The 17,278-nt window shown below is 49.3% G+C and overlaps 2 protein-coding genes across 2 annotated transcripts in view; both read right to left on the bottom strand.

Moving 5' to 3' along the window:
• dntt (deoxynucleotidyltransferase, terminal) overlaps nt 1–17,278 on the bottom strand; it is a 488,317-nt gene that overhangs the window by 362,336 nt on the left and 108,703 nt on the right. The gene's annotated exons all lie outside the window — the stretch shown is intronic.
• LOC140392480 (rho GTPase-activating protein 17-like) overlaps nt 1–17,278 on the bottom strand; it is a 63,698-nt gene that overhangs the window by 32,227 nt on the left and 14,193 nt on the right. The window contains exons 3-7 of the mRNA XM_072477719.1: nt 15,028–15,304; nt 6,786–6,916; nt 6,633–6,744; nt 6,255–6,331; nt 5,389–5,506 (exon numbers count right to left, since the gene is read on the bottom strand). Coding sequence (XP_072333820.1) covers nt 5,389–5,506; nt 6,255–6,331; nt 6,633–6,744; nt 6,786–6,916; nt 15,028–15,304 — 715 coding nt within the window. The remainder of the gene's footprint in view (nt 1–5,388; nt 5,507–6,254; nt 6,332–6,632; nt 6,745–6,785; nt 6,917–15,027; nt 15,305–17,278) is intronic.

Below are 17,278 nucleotides of genomic sequence, written 5' to 3'. Positions count from 1 at the left end.
GGTTCATCTCGTGGGCGAAACTCTTGAACGCCCCCAAGGCGAGCGTTCGGACCAACACCACCAGCTATGAATATTTTCAGCTGCACAGAGGGACAAGGCAGGGATGCCCACTGTCCCCGCTCCTGTTCGCCCCGGCAGTCGCTCTGTGAGACGCAAAAAGCTAGAAGGGCATCCAAAGAGGAGGCAGTGAGCACAGAGTTTCACTATTTGCTGATGATCTTCTCCTCTACGTTACAGACCCACAGAATGGCCTGAAAGCAATCATGAAGATCCCAGAAGAGTTCAAAGCCTTCTGGGGCTACAAACCCAACCTGGGCAAGAGCAAGGCATTCCCGTTGAACCCAAACGGGGGAGGGACTGAGCTGGAGGGACTAACATTCAAACTAGCCCAAAGCAAATTGGGGATCCAGATAGCTCACGACTGGACATGGATTCACAAGTGGAATCTGACCAGTCTGGTGGAGGAAGTTAAAAAGGACCTACAGAGATGGGATGCACTCCCACATTCCCTGGGTGCAGACGATCAAGATGAACATAATGCCGAAGTTCGTCTTCCTGCTTAGTTCCGTACCGACCTTCATCCCCAAGGTCTTTTTCCATAAGATAGACAAAATGATCGTGGCGTTTCTGCGGGAAGGGTAGAAGAACACATGGATCCCCAAGTCGACACTAAACAGGGAGGAATAAAATGGACGGTTTGGCCCTACCGAACCTACAATACTACCACTGGGCAGCCACAGCCAAGAGGGCGAGGGAATGGATACAGGAACCCAACACGGAATGGGTATCCAACACGGAATGGGTGAGGTTGGAAGAGTCCTCCTGTAAGGGAACAACCCTCCGGGCCATCGCAACGACAGCGCTCCCATGCCCCCCGACAAAATACACATCCTGCCCAGTGGTGGTAACTACATTGAAGATATGGAACCAAATGAGGCAACACTTCAGCCTAACCGAGATGTCTTCCATGGCCCCCATCTGCAGCAACCACAAATTCCCACCAGCCATGGTCGGCGCCACCTTGACAAAATGGAGACAGGACGAGGAGACGCTAGCAGTCAGGGACCTTTACATAGGGGACAGACACGCGCCCTTGTGCGAACTGACGGAAGATCTGGAACTATCTACAGGACAGGAACATGGGCACTTTCAAATAAAACGCTTTCTCCGCAAGGAACCCCAGGGCCCTGAGAGGAACCTCACTGGAGGAACTAATAAACATGGACAGTAAGGAGGGGGGAAACTGTGGGAACATCTATGGAAGGTTACTGGATAGGGCAAGAATACCACTGGATGGAGCCAGACGAAAATGGGAGGATGACCTGGGGACGGAGTGGGGTGAGGACTCTGGAGTGAAGCACTGAGTAGGGTCAACTCCACCTCCTCCTGCGCTAGGCTAAGCCTCACGCAGTTTAAAGTGGTGCACAGAGCTCACCTAACCACAGAGCTCACCTAACCAGAACCCAAATGAGCAGGTTCTTCCCAGAGGTGGAGGATAAATATGAACGGTGCCAGAAGGGCCCCGGCCAACCACGGCCCCGTGTTCTGGGCCTGCCCCAGACTTGTCGGGTTCTGGTCAGCCTTCTCCGAGGCAATGTCCAAGGTTGTGGGGGGAGGGTGGAGCCGTGCCCGAGATTGGCATTCTTCGAGGTATTGAACCAGCCAGAACTACATATGGGGAAGAGGGCGGACACCCTAGCTTTTGCTTCCTTAATCGCACGCCAGAGAATCCTGCTTGGCTGACGATCAGCAGCACCACCTACAGCTGCAGACTGGCTGGCTAACCTGTCGGAATTTCTTCACCTGGAGAAGATTAAAAACACCATTCGAGGGTCGGCCGAGGGCTTCCACAAAATGTGGGGGCCATTCATCAACCTGTTCCATGACCTGTCCGAGGCCAATAGCGACTAGGAAGAGGGGGAGGGGAGGAGGAGAGGAGGGAACCCAAGAAGTCACAGAACGAAACAAGGGGGAAAAGGGAGGAGGGGAGGGGCCAGGAAACCCCTTCTCCGCCCCGACCCCGCAAGCTCAACAACTAAAAACCACAACAGAAAGGAGCAGAGCACAGTATGTGACACCCTGGGCGGAAGTCAGTACTCGGGGGGGGGGGGGGGGGGCAGACAGAGGGAACACATGCAAAAATCTGTCTGTAAATAAGCGAATCTAGAGGTAAATACCAGGTGCACCATAGATTGAGCTGTTATTTTGTAAAAACTGGAAAATACCAATAAAAATATCTATATTTTTTAAAATGGTACAAGGTTGCAGCATGCTGCTTTGCAGAGGGACCTGGGTGTCCTTGTGCATGAATTGCAAAAAAGTTGATTTGCAGGCGCAGCAGTTAATTAGGAAGACAAATGAAATGTTGTCCTTCATTGCTAGAGGGATAGACTCTAAAACAGGGAGGTTATGTTGCAGTTGTTTCGCGTGCTGGTGTGGCCACACCTGGAGTTCTGTGTACAGTTTTGGTCTTCTTACTTGAGAAAGGATGTACTGACATTGGAGAAGGTGCAGGAGATTCACTAGGTTGATTCCGGAGTTGAGAATTGGCTTTTGAGGAGAGACAGTAGGCTTGGACAATAATCATTGGAATTTAGAAGAATGAAGGTGGGGGGGGGGGGGGGGGGGGGATCTTATAGAAACATATAAAATTATGAAGTGAATAGTTAAGATAGAAGCAGGGAGGTTGTTTCCACTGGCGGGTGAAACTAGAACTAGGGGGCATGTCCTCAAAATAAGGGGGAGCAAATTTAGGACTGAGTTGCAAAGGAACTTCTTCACCCAAAGAGTCGTGAATTTGTGGAATTCCCTGCCCGATGAAGAAGTTGAGGCTACCTTGTTGAATATTTTTAAGGCAAATATTGTTCCGATTTTTCAACAGTAAAGGAATGAAAGGTTATGTGAGCGGGTAGGTAAATGGAGCTCAGTCCAAAAAAAGAGCCGCCACAATCTTATTGAATAGCAGAGCAGGTTCGAGGGGCCAGATGGCCTACTCCTGTGCCTAGTTCTTATGTTCTAGCATGGATTAAGGATTGGCTAATAGGCAGAAATCAGAGTAGGAATAAACAGGTCATTCTGCATTGGCAGGCTGCGGCTAGTGGGGTACCACAAAGATCAGTACTTGAGCCCCAGTTGTTCACAATCTATCAATGATTTGGATGTGGGGACCAAATGTAATATTTCCAAGTTCACGAATGATACAAAGCTAAGCGAGAATGTGTGTTGTATGAAGATGTAAAGCAGATACAGAAGGATTCAGATAGACTTAGTGAGTGGGCAAGAACATGGCAGATGGAATATAATATGGAAAAATGTGAGGTAATCCACTTTGGCAGAAGGAAAGGATGTGCAGAGTATTTCCTAAATGGTAAGAAATTAGAAAGTGTAGATGTACAAAGGGACCTTTGGCATCTTCGTCTATAAGTCACTGAAGGCTAACATACAGGTGCAGCAAGCTATTAACAAGGTTAATGGAATGTTTGCCTTTATCACAAGAGGATTTGAGTACAGAAGTAGTGAGGCCTTGCTTCAATTGTATAGAAACTTGGTTAGACAGCACCTGGAGTGTGCAGTTTTGGTACCCTTACCTCAGAAAGGATGTTATTGCCATACAGTGCAACTAGACTTATTCCAGGGATGGTGGGATTGTCTTATGAAGAGAGATTGAGCAAACTGGGCCGGCAATCTCTAGAGTTTTGAAGAATGAGGCGATTTCATTGAAATATACAAAATACTTAAAGGAATAGACAGGGTAGATATAGGTAAGATGTTTTCCTTGGTTGGGGAGTCCAGAACCAGGAAGCATAATTTCAAAATTAGGGGGATTGCCACTTTGGACCGAGATGAGAAATTATTTTTCACAGGAGCGGTGTGAATCTTTGGAATTCTCTACCACAGAGGGCGGTGGAAGCTCAGGAATTGAGCATGTTTAAGACAGTGATCGAAAGATTTCTTATTGACAATAGCTTAAAGGGTTATGTGAATAGTGCATGTAAAAGGCATTGAATATCCAATTAGCGATGATTGTATTGAATGGCGGAGCAGGTTCGAAGGGCTGAATGGCTGACTCCTGTTCCTATTTTCCTACATTCCCAGAAGGCCCCTCGAGCTCGCACCACCATTCAATAAGACTGCGGCTGATCAAAGACACCCACCATTCAATAAGACTGCGGCTGATCAAAGACACCCAACCACAGTGGACCCAAACTTGCACTCTTTTCTCTCGAAAACTGTAGGTGACCCGAGAGGTCTTCAGCATCATAAAAATATTTGAAAAGGTAGATGGAAATAAGCCGTTTCCACTGGCATACAGACTGGTGGCCACTATGATACTAAAATCACAAATACATTCAATGGGGAATTCAGGTCAAACCTCCTTACCCAGAGAATGGAGAATTGTTAGGATGTGGAACTTGTGACAAGGGGGGGGGGGGGATTTTATGGTCCCTCCCACTAGCAGGATTCCCCACTCCCACGGAACTCAATGGACTTCTCAATGGCTCACCACATTATACAGCAGAGTAGTTAAGACATGTAACATCAATCCAATCAAGGAGAAACCAAATGAGCACAGAGAAGAGAAAGGGATACAAGGATATGCTGATGAAGTTAGATGGAGTAGTGGGAAGTGGTTTGTTCACAACATTAAACAATGGCATAGTTTGGCTTCAGACAATTCTGAACTGGGAGCCTCAGTCAGAAGCAATCTGTATTTAGACTTCACATGTAGACTGTCAAGATTTGGTTTGGTCAAGAGAATTAAACTACTGACACTATCTACACTCGCATGCAGAATGGCCATTTGGGTGAAACTGGAAGACACCATCAGAACCATATTGCAGCAATCAATAATTTCAGAGAGACGAGGAAATTGGAGGGAAAGGGAAGAATGTATATGTTATTCAAAAACAATCCCTAGATTGATATAATTTTAGCCACTTCTAGATATGGGGGCTGTTTGTACCTGGTCACATGAACAATTTGATCTGTTGCACAATGTACATTTACTGCATTTGTAAAAACAGAATTCACAGGGTAAGAAATTATAGTTTTGTTCCTCAGTTAAAAATATCCCCAATTCTCACAAGCAAATAGTTCCAAACCTACCCATTGCTGAATGGAAATAGGTCACCCAATAAGCCTATCTTCTTTTGTACATTGAACATAAGCTCATATTTGGAGACCTTCCTTCGTAATTTAGGATCAAGGTATTTTCTGCAACATTTTGTACCAATGTTAGTTACAGAACAAATTATTAACCAGGGAGGGTTAAGAGATCCATCAGATAACAAAGTTTATTGCAAATAATACCAAAACCATTAAACAGCAAATATCCATTGTCCAAATACACATTTTGATGTCTGCATTCAGATTACCATATAAACATACCTTACACAGTTCTACTTTATTTCCAGCTTCATCCATTTCCTCCCGCAGGGAGTCAATCTTTGCTGCTACTGCTGGGAAATTAGCTCCTGAAAATGCAGCTTTGTGTGCTTGATTGTACCTGAAACAAACCAGGATAATGCAATTAAATTCCAAATCAGCTCTATTTCTGCAAGACCCAACGAGGCTCCACCCAAGCAAACTTTGGGCCAAGGTAAAAACAGTGCATAATTTTCTTAGGCCTCAGATACAAACCTGCTCCCAATTCACCAAAGCTCTGAATTCAAACTACTCTGAACACTTTAAAGCACCAGACCTAAACCCAGTTTAACTTCATTAAGTTAATTTTTTCATCTTTCACAAATTCTCTGAAACGCTAATTTTAAAAAAAAATTAATCGGTCCCTTTTTTGGTTTGAATAATCAGATGTCAGTGATTAAGTTCATCTTAAAGTAATCAATGACGATTGTATCATTACTGATGGGAATACTGGCCAGTGTCAAAGATTAGAAACAAATTCATAACTGGGTAACAAACGGGCAGCATGGTGGCACAGTGGTTAGCACTGCTGTCTCACGGTGCCGAGGACCCAGGTTCAATCCCGGCCGCCTGTCCTTGTGCAGTTTGCACATTCTCCCAGTGTCTGCGTGGGTCTCACCCCCACAACCCAAAAAGATGTGCAGGGTAGGTCAATTGGCCACGCTAAATTGGAATAAAAGAATTGGGTACTCCAAATTAATTTTAAAAAATGATTAACTGGAAAACAAATACTTGAAAACATAAAACTATGATCTCATTGCAAAACGTTACTTCCAATCACGGACTTGAAAGCACCACTTTAAATTCAGTTACAATATAAAAACTCTTACCGCATTTTTGCCGAGTCCCAGTCTAGTACTAGTTTAGCCAACTGCTTCCTTTGTTTTTGAATGTTAGGAATCTCCATCTTTAAAAAGTAAAAAAAATTAAAAGTATGAATAAAAGCAATTGTAACGAAACAGATATTTGCTACTATTCCATTCAGTGTACTGTTCTGGCCTTCTGTATGAGCACCAGAAATAAGTGGGCTCAACATGAAAAATTGGGATTTAAGTCCAAAGTTAACATTGATAATTTCCTGGAGTTGGAGTGTTATCCACAGATAAAAAGGCATCCGGACGCTGAACGACTTACAAACAGAGGAGAAACAAAACTTTAACTCTATTGTTGTGGGAGAGTGAAAGGGGGAAACATCCAGAGATACTCACTTCAGCCAGGTTGCTGAATGGATCAAGGATATCTCTCTCAATTTGTGATTCATAAGAAGCGAGCTCAAATGCCAGTTTATTCTCTGCTTCAGTACATGTTTCCAGCAATTTCCTGAAACCAAAGCAAACATTATCATGGTCATAAAGTAATACTGTTGACATTCCTCAGGATAATGTTCAGATACTTTCTGGACCAGTGCTGGTTTAAGCACTTCCCAATGCAAAGAAACTGGAGTCAAATGTTCCGACTTTTCTGTGTTCTTTCTCAACACAGCTTTATAATGCTAACAGATATGAATAGTGAAAATTCAAAAGGAAATACTAAAATCAGAAAAATTACAAGATTCACAATGAAAGAAATCTCATTAATCAACAGAAAATCAAGCAGAAACAAACTGCTCCAATGAATAAGGCACTGGAGTGCTGACTTTGGGCTGCATTCGAGTGCGAAAGTGGGAGTTCAGTGACTGAGGGAATTCTGTGAGGAGGGAGCAAGGTGTTCCTCTCATTTCCTACAATTCCTCAAGGAGCATCAGGTGAGCCACAAATTTACAAAGATGCAGCGAATAAGCACTGGTGGGCATTTTTCAAACTAGATTGAATTCCGTCATTGTTTCAGCAAAGGTCGGGACTTAATTGATATATTAGAGAGCGGAGGGGAGAACCGGACAGCAGCACGGGAAGGTAGGAGCTTTAACCAGAGAGCAGCACAGGAAGGTAGGAGGTTTAACCGGAGAGCAGCACGGACCACATCATTTATCCAGGCCTCCAGGCTGGGGGGCTTCGCCTCCTTCCACAATAGCAAGATCCTTCACCGGGCTACTAGGGACGCAAAGGCCAGAATGCCGGCCTCTTTCGCCTCCTGCACTCCCGGTTCGTCCACTACTCCAAATATTGCTAGCCCCCAGCTTGGCTTGACCCGGTCTTTCACCACCTGAGATATTGCTCCCGCCACTCCTCTCCAGAACCCCTCCAGTGCCGGACATGACCAAAACATATGGACATGGTTCGCCGGGCTCCCTGAGCACCTTCCACATCTGTCCTCTACCCCAAAGAACCTAATCAACCTCGCCCCTGTCAAGTGAGCTCTGTGAACCACCTTAAATTGTATCAGGCTGAGCCTGGCACACGAGGAGGAGGAATTAATCCTACCTAGGGCATCAGCCCACAGACCTTCCTCAATCTCCCCCCCCCTGCTCCTCCTCCCATTTGCCCTTCAACTTTTCTACCAGCGCTTCCCCCTCTTCTTTCAACTCCTGGTGTATTTCCGACACCTTGCCCTCCCCGACCCATACACCCGAGATCACCCTATCTTGAACTTCTTGTGCCGGGAGCAACGGGAATTCCCTCACCTGTCGCCTCACAAAAGCCCTCACCTGCATATATCTAAAGGCATTTCCCGGGGGTAACTCGAACTTCTCCTCCAGTGCCCCTAGGCTCGCAAACGTCCCGTCGATGAACAGTTCCCCCATTCTTCCAATCCCCGCCCGATGCCAGCTCTGGAACCCCCCGTCCATTTTCCCCGGGACAAACCGGTGGTTACCCCTGATCGGGGACCACACCGATGCTCCCATTGCACCCCGGTGCCATCTCCACTGGCCCCAGATCTTTAGCGTTGCCGCCACCACCGGGCCCGTGGCATACTTTGTCAACGAGAGCGGCAGCGGTGCCGTCACCAACGCCCCCAGGCTCGTTCCTTTACAGGACGCCATCTCCATCCTCTTCCATGCCGCCCCCTCTCCCTCCATAACCCACTTGCGGATCATCGCCACATTTGCTGCCCAGTAGTAGCTCCCCAGGTTTGGCAGCGCCAACCCTCCTCGGTCCCTACTGCGTTCCAGGAACCCTCTCCTTACTCTCGGGGTCTTATTCGCCCACACAAACCCCATAATACCCAATTGATAAACCCTACCCCAAACCCACATCTACACAGCACCTCCCAGAGGTACTCCCACTCTACTCGGTCAAATGCCTTCTCCGCGTCCATTGCTGCCACTATCTCCGCCTCTTCCTCCTCCGATGGCATCATTATCACGTTTAAGAGCCGCCGCACATTGGTGTTTAGTTGCCTGCCCTTTACGAATCCCGTCTGGTCCTCGTGGATTACCCCCGGGACACAGTCCTCGATCCTCGTGGCCAGCACTTTTGCCAGCAACTTTGCATCCACATTGAGGAGCGAGATCGGCCTGTACGATCCACATTGCAGTGGGTCCTTGTCCCGCTTTAGGATCAAAGAAATTGTCGCTTCCGACATTGTCGGGGGCAGGGTCCCCTCCTCTCTTGCCTCATTAAAGGTCCTCACCAGTAGTGGGGCCAACAGGTCTGCGTACTTCCTGTAGAACTCCACCGGGAATCCGTTCGGTCCCGGGGCCTTCCCCGCCTGCATGCTCCCCAAACCCTTGCTCAGCTCCTCCAACCCGATTGGTGCCCCCAAACCAGCCACCTCTTGCTCCTCCACCCTTGGGAATCTCAGCTGATCTAGGAATCGTCTCATCCCCTCTTCCCCTGCTGGGGGCTGGGATCTGTACAGCTCTTCATAAAAGGCCTTGAATACCTCGTTTATTTTCGTCGCACTCCTAATCGTGGCTCCCCTTCCATCTTTGACTCCCCCTATTTCCCTCGCTGCCATCCTCTTACGGAGCTGGTGTGCCAGCATCCGACTAGCCTTTTCCCCATACTCGTAGGTCGCCCCCTGCGCTTTCCTCCACTGTGCCTCCGCCTTCCCTGTGGTCAACAGGTCAAACTCCGCCTGGAGCCGTCGTCTTTCCCCAAGTAATCTTTCCTCCGGGGCCTCTGCGTATCTCCTGTCCACTCTCAAAATCTCCCCCATTAACCTCTCCCTTTCCATACCCTCTGTCTTCTCCCTATGAGCCGTAATGGAAATTAGCTCTCCCCTGATCACTGCCTTCAACGCCTCCCATACCACCCCCACCCGCACCTCCCTGTTGTCGTTGGCCTCCAAGTACCTTTCGATACACCCCCTCACCTTCCCACACACCACCTCGTCCGCCAGCAGTCCCACATCCAGCCGCCACAATGGGCGGTGGTCCCTCTCCTCTCCCAGCTCCAGTTCCACCCAGTGCGGGGCATGGTCCGAAACGGCGATAGCCGAATACTCCGTCCCCTCCACCCTCGGGATGAGCGCCCTACCCAGAACAAAGAAATCTATCCGGGAGTAGGCTTTGTGTACATGGGAGAAGAAAGAAAATTCCCTGGCCTGCGGCCTTGCAAACCGCCATGGGTCCACTCCCCCCATCTGATCCATAAACCCCCTAAGTACCTTGGCCGCCGCCGGCCTCTTTCCAGTCCTTCATTTGGGGCGGTCCAGTGCTGGATCCAACATTGTATTGAAGTCCCCTCCCATTATCAGGCCTCCTATCTCCAGGTCCGGAATGCGCCCCAACATGTGCTTCATGAATCCTGCATCATCCCAGTTCGGGGCGTATACGTTTACCAACACCACCCACGTCCCTTGCAGCCTACCGCTCACCATTACATATCGCCCTCCATTGTCCGCTACAATAGTCTTGGCCTCAAATGACACCCGCTTTCCCACCAATATTGCCACCCCTCTATTCTTCGCTTCCAGTCCCGAGTGGAATACCTGTCCTACCCATCCCTTTCTTAGCCTGACCTGGTCCGCCACCTTCAGGTGTGTCTCTTGGAGCATGGCCACGTCCGCCTTCAGTCCCTTTAAGTGCGCGAACACTCGAGCCCTCTTCACCGGCCCATTCAGGCCCCTCACATTCCACGTTATCAGCCGGATTGGAGGGGCTCTCACCCCCCCCCACGCCCCGTCGATTAGCCATCTCCTTTTCTGGGCCAGTCCCGTGTCCACGCTTCCCTCACCCTCCAGTCCCCCAGAGGGGGGACCCCCGTCCCGACCACCTCTTCTGTGTCCCATTCCCTTTCGGCCAGTGCAGCAGCAACCCTTCCCCCCCACCCACCCCCCCCCCCCTCCCCATGCTAGACCCCGTCTCGCTTTTTTGCTCCCCCCATGTCACTCCCGTAAGTCAGCTGACGCCTGCTGACCCAGACATCCCCCGCCGTCCCATTGACCTCCCCACGTGGGAGTCTCCCAATCCATATGCATTCCTTTGTTCCCCTTCCCGCCTTTCCAAAGCCCGCTCCGCCCCCTCTGGCACAGCTCCTCTCGCGGCCTTGTCTCTCTCCCCCAGCCCATGTAACATTTCCTGCGCGTGATTGACCCCCTATATACAACAACCATCACACATCAAACCCCTAAACATCCCCCCACCCTCACAAACCCTCAGTTAGAGTCCAACTTTTCGGCTTGTACAAAGGTCCACGCCTCTTCAGGCGTTTCGAAGTAATAGTGTTGGCCCTTGTATGTGACCCACAGTCGCGCTGGCTGCAGCATTAAGAATTTCACTTCTTTCCGGTACAACGCCGCTTTGGCCCGGTTGAAACTCGCTCTCCGCTTTGCAACCTCCGTGCTCCAGTCCGGGTATATTCGGATCTCTGCATTGTCCCACTTACTGCTCCTCTCCTTCTTGGCCCATCTCAGGACCCACTCTCTGTCCGTGAACCGGTGGAACCTCACCACCATCGCCCTTGGCGGCTCATTTGCCTGGGGCTTCTTCGCCAGCACCCGATGTGCCCCGTCCAACTCCAGCGGCCTCGAAGGGGCCTTCGTGCCCATCATCGCCTCGAGCATCGTGCTCGGGTATGCCCCGGCATCAGCCCCCTCCACTCCCTCAGGGAGACCCAGGATTCGCAGATTCTTTCTCCTCGACCTGTTCTCCAGGTCTTCGAGTCTTCCCGCCCACCTCTTGTGTAGCGCCTCATTCTGCTCCACTCTCACCGCCAGGCCCACGAGCTCGTCCTCGTTCTGACTGACTCTTTTCTGGAAGTCTATGGAAACTCCTGAAAAAGGTCTGGGAGTCCGTTCCAGACGGGAGCTGCCGAATGCGTGACCTACTCCTCCGTGGCCGCCACCGGAAGCCTCGTCCCTGCTTCTTCAATGGCCTTGGTAGATCTTTTCACAGTTGTTCCTTCTGCTGCTAGAATTCACCTTTGATAGAGTCAAGTCAGATTGCAGCTTTAAGCTTGCCCTTCCCCCGCCTGCATGCTGGAAGAGGCCCTGTTTATCCTGTTGCAGCCAAATCTTTTATTGTTTCTGCCGGGTCTGGTAGCATAGCAAAAGACATAACATTCCTGGGGGGACACTGTCAGGGGAATGTTGCAATCTTCTTGCCACACCGGGAAATGTCAAACAAATGCCGTCGGGGCCCTGTAAAAGAGACCAAAAGTCCGTTCCAAGCGGGAGCTACCGAATATGCGCCCTAGCTCTGCATAGCCGCACCCGGAAGTCTTCCTCCCTTTATCTTGAGGTCAGTGCATCATGTACCTGTGGGCATGATCCATTATCAATTTCCAGACACAGAAGATGGCTTACGTGACCATTAGGGTACTGCAGCAGTGTATGAGCCAGATATTTGCTCTGTGGAGCAACAGTAAGAGTGCCTTGCCCCTGATGATCACTTTCTTGCCAGCAATGGAGAGCGTTGTTCTCACATGCCCAGTTTTGAAATTACCATGGCAATATGCTCCCTCCCTTTCTTGGTGTATGCTCTGGCATCTCTGAATCATATCCGCAGGTAGTTTTATCTGACACTGAAGAGGACAAAGGATTGGTTGATCCAGTTTGCAAAGTACATGGCCTCTCTTTTGCTGCAATTTTGTAGGCTCCAGAGGTCAGTTCAAACTAGTCGCAGAGCCTCATGAATTACAAATGGATAGCAGAAGACAATGATGCCATATATGTACAGGGAGGCTTTGACATGAGCACCTCCTCTGCCTGGGATTGTCACCACCCGCATCCCTGCACCATCTTGATGGACTCAGCAATAAAATACAGCACACAAATAAGATAGGGGAAAAGAGGACAACCTGTCAGTCTCTAGATTGATCTACCTATTCTTTGTGTTTGGTTCATTTATGGGATGTAGGCATCGCTGGCTGGGTCAGCATTAATTGCTCAGCCACAACTGCCGCCCTTCAAAAGGTGGTGTGCTGCCTTCTTAAACCACTGTAGTCCACATGTTGTGAACATATCCACAGTTCTGTTAGGGAGGGAGTTCCAGGATGACAGTGAATAAACAGCGATATAATTCCAAGTCAGGAAGGTGTGCAACTTGCAGGTGGTGGTGTTTCCATTAACAGGCTGCCCTTTCCTTCTCGATGGCAACAATCATGGGTTTGAAAGATGCCGGCTGAAGGAGGCTTGGTGAGTTCCTGCAGTACATCTTGTATATGGCACACTACAGCCCATATGCGGTTGTGGACGGAGTAAATGTCTCAAGAAGGGGTGCCAATCATGGGTCAACTTTGTCCTCTATGGTGTCAAGCTCAGCGAGTGTAGATGGAGCTGCACTCATCCAGCCAAGTGGAGAGCATTCCAGTACACTCCTGACATGTGCCTTGTAGATGCTGGACAGGCTCTGTTGGGTCAGGAGGTGAGTTACTCACCATAGGATTCCTAGCCTCTGACCTACTCTTGTAGCCGCAGTATTTATATGGCTGGTCCAGTTCAGTTCCTGCCAGTGGTAATTCACAGGATGTTGATTGTAGGGGATTTAGCGATGGTAATGCCATTGAATGTCAAGAGCAATGGGTAGATTCTGTGTTATTGGAGACGGTCATTGCCTGGCACTTGTGAGGTGCGAATGTTACTTGCCAATTGTCAGCCCAAACCTGGACTTTGTCCATGGCTTGCTGCATTTGGACATGGAATGCTTCAGTATCTGAGGAGTCTCAAGTGGTGCTGAATATTATGTAATCATAGATTATCATCATAGAATTTACAGTGCAGAAGGAGGCCATTCGGCCCATCGGGTCTGCACCTGCTCTTGGAAAGAGCACCCTATCCAAGGTCAACACCTCCACCCTATCCCCATCCAACACTAAGAGCAATTTTGGACACTAAGGACAATTTATCACAGCCAATCCACCTAACCTGCACATCTTTGGACTGTGGGAGGAAATCGGAGCACCCGGAGGAAACCCATCTAATGTTGAGATACATGAACATCATCTTGTTATCCCTTCACACTCCTTACATTATACACATCATTACATCTTTGACATCATTTTTGAAGGGTTCCTGGAGGCCACACTCAGTCAAACGTTATGGGTCAGGGTTTAGAGAACCCCAAAGTGTATCATGGAGTTCACCTGACCCACAACTTTTAATAGATTGTGGTATGGGGAGCACACGGCCCACTCGACAAGCGTGATACTTCAGAAATGGAAAAGTTTTTTTTTTAAGCAAAACAATGTTTATTCTAACCTTTTTAAAACAAGCAGTGAATATCTCAGCAACCATTAATTCAAAGATAACCCCCAAAGAATACAACACTAAGTTATCTTTTAAGCTGTCCGTTTAACATCCAAAAGACTTAACAACCTTTAAACAGAAGCACATCAGGGTTTACCTTCAATACTGAAAATGTTTATAATTCTGAATTCACCAAATGATTAAAAGATAGTCCTTCATGGCAGAGAGCTCAACAATACAGCTGCTTAGGCTGACTTCAGCTGCAACACCCTGCAAAACGAAACCAAAAAGACAGACAGACCCAAGCTTTTCTCAAAGTGAAAGTAAAAAGCAGAACCAGAGCTCAGCTCCACCCACACTCTGACATCACTGCAGTAACATGAGCAGCTAACCATTTCTTAAAGCGACTTTCTCATGACACTAAGTTAACCTTTTCTAAAACATAGTGAACAACTTAGCAACCATCAATTCAAAAACAACCCCCAAAGAATACAACACTAAGTAATCCTTAAACTTTCCTTTTAACATTCATTGGACAAAAAGAACCCTTTATACAGAAAGACATCACTGTTGAGAACAGTTACCAAGTTGAAATCACAAAATGGACATTGATAAGCTTGCAGAGATTCGTACACATCTTGCTGTGACTGCAGCGTCTCCAAAACTAAAACTAAACTAAAAAAACACAGACACCCAAGCTTTCCCTCAAAGCGAAACTAAAAAGCAGAGCCAGAGCTCAGCTCCGCCCACACTCTGACATCACTGCAGCCACTTGAGCAGAAAAACATTTCTTAAAGTGACATTCCCAGGAAACAAGTGCTATCTTAATGTTGAGGATAGTCACTCTCATCTCCCTTCTTGGGTTTTGTTGTTTTCTCTGCATTCTGACCAAGCTTGCAGTAGAGGTGAGGAGTTCAGAGGCTCTGGCGGAACCCAAACTGAAGAAACAGTCAGTAAGTCGGTTATTGCTGAGTATGTGCTGCTTGACAGCACTGTTGACTAAACTTTTCATCACTTTGTTGATGACTGAGAGTAGACTGATGAGGCAGTAATTATCAGGGTTGAATCTGTCATGCTTTTTGTAGAACAACATACTTGGACTATTTTCCACATTGCTAGATGGATGCTATTTTTGCAGCTGTACTGGAACAGCTTGGGTGGGGGCATGGCTCGGTCTGTCTTCAGTACTACTGCTGTAATCTTGTCATGGTCCATAGTCTGAGCGGTATCCAGGGCCTTCAATCGTTTCTTGGTACCACGTTTGATCTCATGCCGCGAGGCTTCATGGGGTCCAGCGTCGATGTTGAGGACAACTCCCTCCTGATTGTGTACCACTGTGCCGCTCACCACCTCTGGTGGGTGATAGTGGTGCCTGTGACGTTATATGTAAGGTGTGATTTTCAGTACGACTATGTCAGGTGTTATGAACCACGCTGTGTTAAATGAGAGGGTATCCCAAAACCCAGAAGGGTATCTTGGAACACCGGTCCATTGTGGTGTATGTGTTTTTTCTGGTGTAATGTGAGGAACAGTGTACAACCCAGTGAGGAACAATCCGATTGTTGTGTGAACAATTAACAAAGAATATTTATTAACTTTAATGAAAGACACACCCAACAAGGACTATATAATACGCTTTGACACTGAAGTATGCTGAGGGGGAGTGTGGTGCGGAGTGGGGTTGGCATCAATTGGGTCTTCAGGGACATTTATGAGGAACTATATCGGCCCGAGCCCCCACTGGGGGAGGGAGGGAGGGGCCGCTTTCTGGACCAACTGAAGTTCCCGAAGGTGGAGGAGGGACTGGTGGCAGGATTAGGGGCCCCGATTGGGTTGGAGGAGCTGGCCAAAGGGATAGGGAGCATGCAGGCGGGGAAGGCACCGGGGCCAGACGGTTTCCCGGTCGAATTTTACAAAAGATATCTGGACCTGTTGGGCCCGTTGCTGGTTAGGATCTTCAATGAGGCAAGGGGGGGGGGCGGGGTGCGTTGCACCCGATGATGTCCCGGGCGCTGATCTCCTTGATCCTGAAGCAGGGCAAGGATCCCTGCAGTGTGGGTCTTACAGGCCGATTTCATTGTTAAATGTAGATGCCAAGGTGCTGGCGAAGGTCTTAGCCACGAGAATTGAGGATTGTGTGCCGCAGGTCATCCACGAAGACTGGACGCGGTTCGTCAAGGGGAGGCAGTTGAACGCGAATGTGCGGAGGCTCCTGAACGTTATGATGCCGGCGAGGGAGGGGGGAGGCGGAGATAGTGGCGGCGATGGACGCTGAGAAGGCCTTCAATAGGGTAGAGTGGGGGTACTTGTGGGAAGTGCTTAAGAGGTTCGGGTTTGGGGAGGAGTTCGTCAGGTAGGTTAGGCTGTTGTACGAGGTCCCGATGGCGAGTGTGGCCACGAACAAGAGGAAGTCTGAGTACTTTCGGTTGCATCGAGGGATGAGGCAGGGGTGTCCCTTGTCCCCCCTGCTCTTCGCGCTGGCGATTGAACCCCTGGCTATGGCACTGAGGGAGTAGAGGGACTGGAGGGGGCTGGTGCGGGGTGAGGAGGAGCATCGGGTGTCGCTCTATGCGGATGACTTGCTGCTATATGTGGCGGACCCGATGGGGGGAATGCCAGAGGTAATGAGGATCCTCAGGGAGTTCGGGGATTTCTCAGGGTGCAAGCTCAACAGGGGGAAGAGCGAGTTGTTTGTGTTCACCCAGGGGACCAGGAGAGGGGGATTGGCGAGCTCCCATTAAAAAGGGCAGAGATGAGCCCTTTTGGTGTTTGGGGGTCCAGGTGGCCAGGAGCTGGGGGGCCCTGCAGACTTAATTTCACGAGGCTGGTGGAGCAAATGGAGGAGGAGTTTAAGAGGTGGGACGCGTTGCCGTTGTCCCTGGTGGGTAGGGTGCAGTCAGCCAAGATGACGATGCTCCCAAGGTTTTTGTTCCTGTTCCACTGCCTCCCCATTCGTATCCCGAAGGCCTTCTTTAGGCGGGTCAGCAGGAGCATAATGGGGTTTGTGTGGGCACGAGGGACTCAGAGGGTGAGATGGGTGTTCCTGGAGTGGAGTAGGGATGGGGGGGGTATGGCGCTGCCCAACCTCTGTGGGTGCTACTGGACCGCCAATGCGGCGATGGTGCGCAAGTGGATGATGGAGGGGGAGGGGGCGGCATGGAAGAGGCTGGAGACGGTGTCTTGTGAGGGTACGAGTCAGGAGGCGCTGGCAATGGCGCCGCTGCCGCTCCCTCCAATGAGGTATACCACGGGCCCGGTGGTGGCGGCTGCCCTCAAAATCTGGGGGCAATTGAGGCGGCACAGGGGGGGAAGTCGGGGCCTCGGTGTAGACCCCAATATGGGGAAA

This window comes from Scyliorhinus torazame, chromosome 16 (assembly GCF_047496885.1).
Source record: "Scyliorhinus torazame isolate Kashiwa2021f chromosome 16, sScyTor2.1, whole genome shotgun sequence".
Lineage (NCBI taxonomy): Eukaryota > Metazoa > Chordata > Chondrichthyes > Carcharhiniformes > Scyliorhinidae > Scyliorhinus > Scyliorhinus torazame.
The sequence above is the reverse complement of the archived record's forward strand: the minus strand, read 5'-3'. Positions and strand labels throughout refer to the sequence as shown.